Source organism: Onychostruthus taczanowskii, unplaced genomic scaffold, assembly GCF_017590055.1.
Source record: "Onychostruthus taczanowskii isolate IOZ18803 unplaced genomic scaffold, ASM1759005v1 scaffold58, whole genome shotgun sequence".
In the NCBI taxonomy this organism is placed as follows: Eukaryota; Metazoa; Chordata; class Aves; order Passeriformes; family Passeridae; genus Onychostruthus; species Onychostruthus taczanowskii.
Window position 1 is genome coordinate 7,394,416 of NW_024503457.1, and position 10,896 is coordinate 7,405,311.

General features: G+C 41.0%; 1 protein-coding gene across 4 annotated transcripts in view; it reads right to left on the minus strand.

Moving 5' to 3' along the window:
- The window catches only part of IL1R2 (interleukin 1 receptor type 2), a 42,560-nt gene extending 38,001 nt beyond the window's left edge, over positions 1 to 4,559 (minus strand). For 3 of the 4 annotated variants that reach the window (XR_005953666.1, XM_041418181.1, XM_041418180.1), the window contains exons 1-3: positions 2,881 to 3,007; positions 2,528 to 2,786; positions 268 to 442 (exon numbers count right to left, since the gene is read on the minus strand). Coding sequence is in view for 3 of the 4 variants with exons in the window: in XM_041418181.1 (XP_041274115.1) it covers positions 268 to 442; positions 2,528 to 2,786; positions 2,881 to 2,959 (513 nt within the window). In the remaining variant the exon portion in view is untranslated. Of the gene's footprint in view, positions 1 to 267; positions 443 to 2,527; positions 2,787 to 2,880; positions 3,012 to 4,515 lie in introns of those variants that run through there. The other variant, XM_041418182.1, reaches the window with a different exon arrangement.
- Positions 4,560 to 10,896: the final 6,337 nt, after the last annotated feature.

Consider the following 10,896-nt stretch of genomic DNA (forward strand, 5'->3'; position numbering starts at 1 on the left):
AGGTGGCAAACCCTGTAGTTGGGTAAATAATCTATCCTTATAACAGTTGCACTGCCTGTGAGAGCATAAAACGTGTGAAACACTTTATCCTGTGCTGAATGTTCCCCCGAGAACTTTTCTTAAAATGTGTACTTCTGCCCCAAAATTCCCAGTATATTACACTATGCTAGTGACTTAAGAAACATGATGTACAGGAGAAAGGTAAAGTGGATATTTATATGCCAATTTGGGGCGAGGCTATGCACAAAGAGGAAGTAAATGTTCTACCTTGTACCACTTGAGCTCCAGGCTTGTCCTATTTGGTGTAAAATCCCACAGGTCAGGACAGACAATCTTTCCAGAGGTGAAAGTGAAGAGGACCTGGTGATAGGCAATGTCCCGAGCAGATGTTTTCTCCACAACTGTGAGGTGGATGGAGACCTCGGCACAGTAGGAGGAGTTCCTGGTGACAGAGCAGGGAGAACCCCCAAGAGGGATGAGAGGAACTCAGTTGACACCCTTGGTTTCCTCCTGGCTTCATTTCCCTCCTTAACAGAGGCCAAGACTGAGATCACACCAGAAGGGATGCTGGAAAATCACTGGTACTGTTCTTTTGGCACAATCAAAACTTGTTGCTGACACGTGTCTGCCTCAGACCTTCAGTCTTTTCTTTTCTTTTGAGTACAAGTTTCCTGTGCACCTTTAGGCTGCAGCACGATTTTAACTGTGTCAGGAGGGGAAACACATTAACCTGAACAGTAGCAGGTGTGTCATGAACCCCCTTGTCCTTGGAAGAGGTTTTGACTGTGAAAACCCTAATGATTAAATAAAAAGCTTAAAGCATGCATTACAATACATCTGCAGTTACTATTGTACAACCATAGACGTCTCTGTGAGTACATATAATTTTCTGTAGCAAATAAGGCATTCTGGCTTTGAAAGGTTCACAATATTCAACTTTTCTTTCTGGCCTCAAGTGACAATCACTTCCAGTCCCAAGGAAGACCGCACTGGGAGAGATAGATGCTTAAATTCCATCCTTTATAACCTCTGGAACCCTCCTTCAGAGATGCTTCTCTCTGTTCAGGGCAGTGCATGATCCTTGAAGGAGCCAGTGAAGCCAGGAGGGCCAGGCTGCCACCTCCAGGAGAGCAGCTGTGAGCTGCAAGCAGACAGACTGACACTATTGCTAGGGCACTGTGGCCATCTGTCACATGCAACCAGATGCCCAAATCCAAAATATTTGCTACACAGAACACAGAAGCAGAGACCTGTGATAGTTTGCTGCTACCTTCCTTTTACAGAGTTGATAAAAAGATCTGCTGGCTTCCCTGCAGGATAATTTGTAAAGGAAATGTAACTTGCTTGTACTTTCAAACAAATTTCACAGCACTTTACTATATCTCTCAGTAACACTGCCATAGTGTTATATATTGACAAAGTAAGGCAGAATAGTTCAAAAATGGGTTTTAAAAGCACTCTTGAACATCTCAGGCAACTATTCTGCTCCAGAACAGTATTTACAACCTTTTGCTGTTTGGGCATCACTACCAGCACCTTCTCTTCTGCTCCACTACTGAAATTGCTGCTGAGACATGGGGAAAAGCCAACCTGACACACCGAGCATGATTTCTCAGCTTGTCCATCTCTTGTACTGCTGACACACATCCCAAGGTGTGCTGTGCAAGCAAGGAGACCATGCTGTCCACAAGCAGATCCAAGGATGTAGAGATATATTCTCCAGTATAAGCCCCAGAGCCAAGCGCCAGAGGTATACTGAGAGGTTGGCTGGCAGCAGGAGATGGCAGGGAACAGGAAACTGGAACTTCTTCAGAATTTCAGGCTCTAAGGGTGATGGGGTTTTTTGCCTTCCAGGTTCTGGATTTGTCCTCAACAAATCCAGAACCTGGCACCTCTTTTGACATGGCACAGTGCTCTGTCGGATTGAAAACACTCAGAAAAAAAATTATCAATAGGGCTGAAGAGAGCCATGGCTAAAGTCTCAACTCACTGCAACACCACAAGTCTGGTACTACCTAGTAAATACACACTAGTCTCATGAAAATTCTGCCAACAGTACCAAGTCAATCAAATTCTGGTTTAAAACGTGACTCAGAAGAAAAGTGAAGACCAGGGATATGGAGGTGGGAAGAGAAAAGCCACTGCAGAGCTACAATGCCTTCATAAGGCAATCTGAGGTGCAGCAAGTGTATTTGTGCTCAGCCAACGCGCTGCCTTCAGCATGTCCCACTTGTCATAGCACTGACTGGCTCAGAGGTAACTAGAAAAAACTCTATACACTATTGTCCTATGAGATTGTAGCCAAAGTGGCAACGCTGTTTCACCATTTATCCAGATTTCAGTACTGGTAGCTATAGGAGACATACAATACACTCTAAGGTCCTGACTTCCCACATTTTTTCTCTCTAATAAGGACAGCAAGGAAATTATCCAAAAATGTTCTGAATATAACTGGGGTTTACAATCAAGATAATGCATTTAGACATAGTCATTTGTTAGTGAACTAGATTTTCTTTTAAATACCTACCTTCTTGTGCAGATATATACTCCTGAGTCTTCTAGCATCACTGGTAAAAACCAGAGTGCATTTCCTTTAGCCCAGATTCTTGATTCTTCATCTCTTCCTGATATCATGGTGTTTGAACCATTTTTATACCATGTGATATTAGGGGTCAAGGCAGAGAAATCCAAATGTTTGTAACTGGGGGAAGGGCATTTCAGAACCACAGGTTCTCCATGCAGTTCATAGTAGTGTTTGAAATACACGGTGTGATCTGGGCAGTTTTCTATACAAATCAGAGATATTTTTACATTACTGTCAGAGAGGAACATTTAAAAGAATGGTGAGGGAAACAGAAGGAAAAAAAAATCTACACTTACCTGTGTTTTTTACTTGCTGGAGTCTGAAAGCAGTGGCACCTACTGTGCATGTCACCAGGACAAAGAAGAGCCCGTGCATTTTTTTCCACAGGAAATCAGAAGAAGAGGGTGGAAGGAAAGTGTTTTGAAATCTACAAGGAAGTGTATTACAAGACAGATTATATAATCAAAATACTCAACACTATCTAAAGAATTAACTGCTATTTTTCTCACTCCAGACCTGGGGAGGTTTGGTCCATTCTCAGAAAGCAGAAAGGTGCCTCTGTCCCTAGTTTATGGGAGCTGAACTGTGGAACCAGAACATCTGGCTTGGCACACACATATCACTTTTGGCACTTCCCTTTCACTCCAGAAGATGAAGACAGCATACCACAAGTTACTGCTGTCCCCACAGCTTTTCAGAGCAACAACTACGGGTGGAAACATTTAGCTCTGCTTATTTTACAGTAAGATGTGACTGAGGCACAGGTCAGCTGCATCGAGTGAGCTGTAGTGTAGTAGCTTGGGTGAACACAGGAACAAAGTAGGCCAGCTAGTGTGAATCAGGCTGCAGGAAAACTTCCTGCTACAAGCAGAGCCAAGCTTTCTTGTCTCCAACAAATATTTCTGCTGGGACAAAAAACATGGACTCCTCTGGCATGTATACTCATCTTGATGGTGGTGCACGAGTTTTCAGCATGGACACTATTACCATCTGTTCTAAAAAAAAGATAAGGAGAACTCTGAACAACCTGTCCTAAAAATCAGACAAGGTGGCTGCTAAGGGACAACAAAATTCTCCTCTGCCAGTCATTCATCAAGTGTCATCTGTACGGACCTGACACGGCCATGGCAGTGTCTGTGTACATCACTGAATGCTTCTGCCTCAGCTCCTGCTAATCAGTTGATTGATTATACTTTACCCTTGGTGTGCCATGGGCAAAAATATATAGAACATGCTGGATAGAGGCACTAGTTTATGCTCTGTATAAGGAATTCATGAGAAATACAGTACACATATCCACATGATACATTTCCATTTTATGTACAGAAATGGAAATTGCATGCATTTAACATTATCTTAAAACTATGATGAATATTAAATGACTGTACAACTATTTCAAATCAAAACCAAAAATAAATATTTCTACCAATATAACAAAGCCATATTCATAGGTATACACCTTTGGGCATCTTTTTGTATCCCATCATGCTCACACTTCCATCATGGTTTTAATCCAAATTTTTTCCTGTTCTAGTAGCTATACTTACCTGACATCTGACAGTTTGAATACAATAAACGATTTCCAGATTACTGTACAACACCACAAAACCAACCTCTTGCTCAATAATAGTCTTTCATAACCATGGGTCATCTCCCCTACTCTTAGGTCTGCCCGGGTTTCCAGGGAATTGGTATGGAGCTCTAGCCTCTCTCAGCTACAACTGAACCAGGTGCTAGAGGCATTAAGGGTTCACATCAATACCCTGTGGCAGGTGAGTTTCTCTCTCTTCAGATCCTTTGCCTGACAAAAATACTTGGTTTTTTTATTCAGAGCTTTCTGGTCCCTTTGGTTTAGTAACTAACAATCTCCATAAGACATTTGACGGTTTAAGGAAGGTTTTCATTCCCAAATTTCAGTCAGATTCACTTACCTGTGTTTTTGTAGTCTTTCAGCCATAAGCATCTCACAAAAAGAAGCTATCGGACTGAAAATTCCTGGTGAGAACCTTATATAGGGTTGAGCTCAACACACAGCGGAAATTTGTCTCTCATTGCCCAATCAGATTTGTGTCAAAACCAAATAACGTTTTAGACCCAACTTTCTTTCCTTCCGTAGAGTGAGGATAAGAGAAACAGAGGCACAGACAGAGAGAAAATATGTGTTTGGATTTCCCAAAAAAAGGGGAAATGACTGCTAAATATATGACTAATTTTCCCCTTTTCTGACGAATGGTAGCTTACATACACTCATGTCTTCACATGACTATTTCACACGCTACCTCAAGTAAAAAATTTCAAGGGTAACAAAAGGTGCACTGCAGCATAGTCAGCAGCTAAATAATTGCAATCTTCACATTTTGTGATTTATCAAGCTGTTCATGGACAACATAAATCTTCTGTGATCGTCTGTGATTTCCTGGTGAATCACAAATGTGCTGATTCCTCTCTTCTCATAACATCCATTTTAGTCTGACAGCCTGCATTAAGGCTCTCTTGCAATGGGGTATAAAGAAGTAACAGCTAGAAGCAAATTATGGTTTCCAGGCTCATGGGGAGGAGTAAGAAAAGCATTATGAATTGTGGCAATTTTGGCCTTTTAGAAGAGGGTAATCAAGTGAGGGACTGCAGTTCCCAGATAGACTAATATCCTCAGATACATCTAAGAAGGATCAACAATTTTCAACAGCTTTCTTCAGAAGGGTTCTGCTTTGACTGTCTTTTTATCCAGAAAATATCTTGATCACATGCAGCAGTCTCAGGACTGCTCAAGTTTCAGTTGTTCCTCAAGTTTCAGTTGTTTATCTGGAGGTGCAAAAGTCTGGTTTAGAATAACCCAGGAAGAAAGGAAAGATAGAGCAAGAATTTTATAATTTTTTTTTAGTAGATGTCTGCTGAGAAGGCCACATTGTTTTGTGGTTAGCTATCACTGAGTATTTATAAACAGAAATGTGCAAGTCTAGCAGCTATATATATAGAGAGACTCTCTTAGGGAAGCTGGTGTCATTCTGTGGTTTTGTTCTGCTGATGATTCATTGATACAGCTCAAGATGTTAGAGTGTAGCTGTGAAATTCCTGACTTGAAGACCAGACTATTCCCCATACGTCTCACTCGTTGCTCATCTCACTAGATAGATATTTCCCACACCAGGGCTACATGCAGTTCCTTGCCACAGTTGGGTGGATTTTGCTGTCCTTGGATATGCGAATAAAATAATCAAAATATCATTAAATATCTAGTCTTCTGGAAGTTCCTTGCAACAGAGATTTTCAAAGGGCCTCCACAAGCAAGGTGTGTCTGTCCATTATCCCTAGTCAGTGGAAGTCAGGCATCATGGAATGGGGATTACACCGTTTCTACAAGGGGCAGTAAATGTGCCAGGTTCTTGTAGCAGCTCCCAGGTTTTGCAGCTTCTCCTGGAGGAACTTACTCTGTTATAGTGGTTCTGTGGCTGATAATGTTTGGCATCCAAGAACTGCAATCCCTTGGACTTCATTGTTTATTCTGTTACCCAGTTTGGCTAAGCGAACTTCATGCAATTAAAAACTGAAGTAAATTTCTCTGGTTCACATAAGAATAAGGTGACAAGATATTAAGAAATACTGAATGTTGAAAGCTGACTGGCAAGCAGATGCGAAGTAAACCACAACTATTGCACCAACACATGTTCTTGGGCTTATTGATATGAGCAAACCTGTTTTTAATAATTTATAATACCCTTGTGCACAGTTCCAAGATGGGGTCTTGAGGAGCACAGAAAAGGAAAGAAATGGAACTCTTCAACTGGGACAGAAAGAGAAAAACTAAACAGAGGGATTAGCACAATGCACAACAGACTCCAAGAATACAGGAATTTGCATGCTTAGCCAGAGGAATAAGTGCTGACATACCCCAGTTGTATATGACTAAGTGGGAGAAAGAGAAAACGATGAGCCAAGGGATCCACTTTGTCATGAGGGAGCGCTAGTTTGGCCAGAGCAGCCACGGCTGGGTTACAGATTGTCTCAGCACTACAGGTTCCTGGGATTTCCAAAAACTCTTTCACTGCAATAGAAAGCAGGCACACTTGAAAAATAATTATACTCTCAAGAGCTGGAAGGGTCAGGGAGGAGGAGACCCTCAGTGTAGAAATGAGCAGGGTACAAGGGACAAAGTAACACCTAGAGAGGCCCAGAGTATCTGTGCACAGGCACACAGCCATAGACTGGTGAAATAAAGAAATTATTTCTGAAAAAGTGGGGTTTGCTGGATTTTATTTAAAGTAGAAAACCATCCCTGGGCACAGCCTACTTGATATATGATGCTATGTGGAAAAGCAGTGATGGAGTACTGTTGCAAAGCTGAGTTTGTTGAGAGCAGTAAAGTGATATTTATCTCCCTATAAACTGAACTGAGGAGGATAATCTAAACTACTAAATAGTGACAGTCTAAACATCAATGCATACTAGTGTATCTCTCAAATGACAATAAAAGTCAAAAAATATCTCTTACTGCTCTTCCTTCTCTTATGGATAAAATGGTGCATAGATACACTGGATTTTGGTCAGGGATATGGTTTGGGTTAGGGATCAGAGAGCAAAAGAGCCTAGGGCTCCAGGGACACTGGGAATGGAAAAGGCATGTCAAGAGGACCATAGCAGGGCTTCAACATTGCTGCCCCTATACCTAGAACCGTTCAGTTTGGGAAAAAACTCTATTATCAAGTCGAACCATTAACACAGCACTACCATCACTAAACCGCATCCCCAGGCACCCTATCCACATGCCTTTTAAACACTTCCAGGGATGATGATTTCACCATTTCCCTGGGCAGCATATTCCAAAGCCTGTCCATCCTTTCAGTGAATAGATTTTTCATAATGTCTAATTTTTTTCATGAGGTCTAAACCTTCCCTGGTTCAGCTACCATGCCTTAGTGCAGGGCACCAGGCAAGGCTGCAGCACCCACGGTCACTTGCCACGCCAGGGCTGGGAGGATGGGCTAGCTGGGAGCCAGCAATGCCGAGGAGAACAGCAAGCAGACATTTCCCACAGCTTTGGTGTCTTCTCAGACCATAGGCTGTGAGTCAGTAGGGGCACTAGGGACATGACAGGAAAAAGAAAGCTAAGACTGCTGACTAGCGTTTTCTTTTCTACCAGTTCCAAAATCATAGTGTTTGCTTGCAATCATGATCAGTGTTTTTTATATATGAAAAACCATAATGTGCTCTGTGGTCTTTCATGTGAGAAGTGTTGAGGGATTTAAAAACACAGCAGTCATTACAAAAAGCCCACAGTAACAGCAGACAGAGGAGGAACTGTGTCCAGTTGAGGATCATGAAATCATATAGAGTTACATGAGCCAGAACAACATGGACAAAAGAAAATTTCTAAACCAGTTGTGGTGCTTGACTTAAGCAGCCAACCCAGCAAACAGGGATTTCGGAGGCAAAAAGAAAAACAGATGACAAAGATTTTTGTTCATAATTGCCTTTTTGTTACTGAACTTAAATCTAGTAGGTAAAAAAGCAACTTCATAGCTATGAAAAACAGTAACAAACATCTGGTCTGTGATAAAGGAAAAATTGAGCTGGTACATATCATACATTATTGTAGGTGTACCAGGAGGGTAATATTAAACATTACTTTTTTATTACATGTTCCTGAATCAAGTATTTGTATCACCAAGAAGATGAAGTCATTTATGTAATGCTGGCAGTAAATCTTCCATTTGTCTTAGATTTACTGTCATTCTGAGACACAAGTATATTTCACACACCTGTTTTAAGCAGCAGTCATATAAAATACAGGTAGTCAATCCAGTTACCCAAGATATTTGTTCTCTACTCCACTACATTAATGTGTAATTAATTAACACAGGATTTGGAGGGGGCTGGGGTGGGAGACAACACATGCAATTGCATATGGTATAGAAAAAGAGACAACAAATTTGCAGTCATATACTTAGCATTCTCTCTTTGTGCTTGTCCTGTATGTAGTGTCACAATAACCAGTCAGCAATTCTGACTGGCATCAAGAGTTGCTCAAGAAACAATTGAGCAAGGCTTGCTCTGGATCTGTGAAATAATAGAAGAGAGGTTTACAAATAAATGAATAGCAAATAATTAGATGCAACATATACTGCTTCTAAAAGAAGAGGCAGGGGAAGAACCAGTGTGTGCAACAGCAGGAATTAGGAGAAATCAGATCAGTTCAGGAGAAACAGAGCCAATCCCAACAACACCATTGTTCCAAAAAAGAAATACAAAAGCAACCAAGTGATGCTGCAAGACCATACGTGCTTGTAATAAAGGGCAGGAAGGCCCAGTCTGTCTTTTTATTTTATCTGTTCCATTGGTGGACACACTCCGTGAAGCACTGAAGAAGGTCAGATTTTGTATCATTAGTCAGGTTAATGAACACATTTGTTTTAATAAAAACAGTTAACATCAGCCAAGCTTGGAGTGTTCTGTTACAACAGCTGACCACGTAACAAGAGTACAAATACACATGGGGTAACAAAACTGATCTTGGGAGGATTTCAGCCCTCAAATGCCCTTACTTATGCCCTTTTCCAGCACATAATGTTCTGTACCAGACTGAAAGGGAACTCATCATTTCAGCAACTGTTTTTAAAGACCTTGGGAGGATTTTACATAAAACAATATTGAATGTTATTTGTTTAAATCATTGCTATTGATCATATTTTGAAAAGAAAAAGAAGATATTTTAACAATAGTGGTGCTTTACTATGCAAATTTTCCTTAATTACAAGCTGGAAGAGTTTTCATTCAGACTTAGTTGATTGGAAGGCTTTACCATTTGCAGGAAAATTTGGGTAACTTTCATTAAAGTGTGCAAGAAACTGGTTGGTGAGTTTTCCTTCAAAACATTCCTGGATTGAGACCTTCCTTCTAAATGAAACTCAGATCCCTGCTGGTCCTTCTGGCTGTAGCTTCCAAGACCTGTTATCTCAGAGGCATTTATTTCACTGGAGACCTGCAGAGCCCTGCACTTACTTTAAGGCCAGTTCATAAGTGCTGAGCCATTCCCCTTGTGTCTGCAGAAAGCTGAAAGATCCCAGGACCTTTACAAGTTACTGTTTTGATTAATGCACGAGTTTTGTGAATAGACTTCCCAGGGAGAAGGGTTTCAGCAGGGTATATGAATAATGAATATAGCTCTTGGCTTGATACCATAGCTATGAGAACAAAAGACAAACGGGGAACTAAATTTAACCATTTCATATCATAATGATATGGCAGCAGTGTTTGGAACCTTAACCATTGCTGGCTGCCTTGGAGTTGCTAATGGCAGCTCTGCACAGCAAGGACACGGCACCCAGTGGTTCAGAGCTGCTGCCTGCTCCATGATGTGTTTATGATACTGGCCTGAGATGACAGGCTTGAAATTACACATCCCATGTAGAAGTCACAGGACCTTCTACTGAACTTTTAAATATCCAAGTGAAACACTGGAGATAACAGATCAGTAAGAAGGCACATACTTCTTGGCAACTCTCTCCATACATAGATTGAGACAAACACAAAGAAAAAATATATTAGAGACATGTTTGCATCCATACATAGAGAAATTCAGAGGCTGCCGCATGCTGAGAGGAAAGAGTCGTATTCAAATTGCAAAAGTCCCCAGAAGAAGTGTAGACAAGAAGGCCCTGCAGGATTTCTGTTCCTGCTCTGAAATCTGTTTTTCCATTGCCCCATGCAAAGTGGAACAGCTACAGGATGCTGGCTGTGCTCTGCAGGGATACCACAGTAATCTGGCCAAAACTCCTCCATGTAAACTGATTCATGTTTGTGATAACTCAAAGCTGTTTTATAACAAAACTCCAGTCAGAAAAAGTTTACTTATTACTAACATAGCTAATATAGCATTTCAGTGACGTTTACATGTGTAGGGAGAACCCAAGGGCTATACTAAGTATTTACTTTATATAGTAGGGCATCATTAAAAATTTCGGTAGCAGCAGTGCTGAGTCATTTTAGATCAAAATCCATTAATGAGTTTGCTGATGGTATTAGGGGCTGACAGTATCTGGCAGGGACCCTGCAGCTCAGCATTCACAGAACCATCAAAACTAGGATGGCACCTTCCAGATCTTGCTAAGATCACTTGTCTCTTTGCCTTAGGATAAATTTAGTTCTTCATTTTTTCAAATAACTACTATGAAAGAAGAGTATGATTTTTCTAATATATCTGTTGTGGTGAACTCTCCGTGTGTGGAGACACGAGGCTTGACTCCATTTCAGAAGGCTGATTTATTATGTTAAATATTATATTAAAATACTATATTAAAACTATACTAAAGAACAGA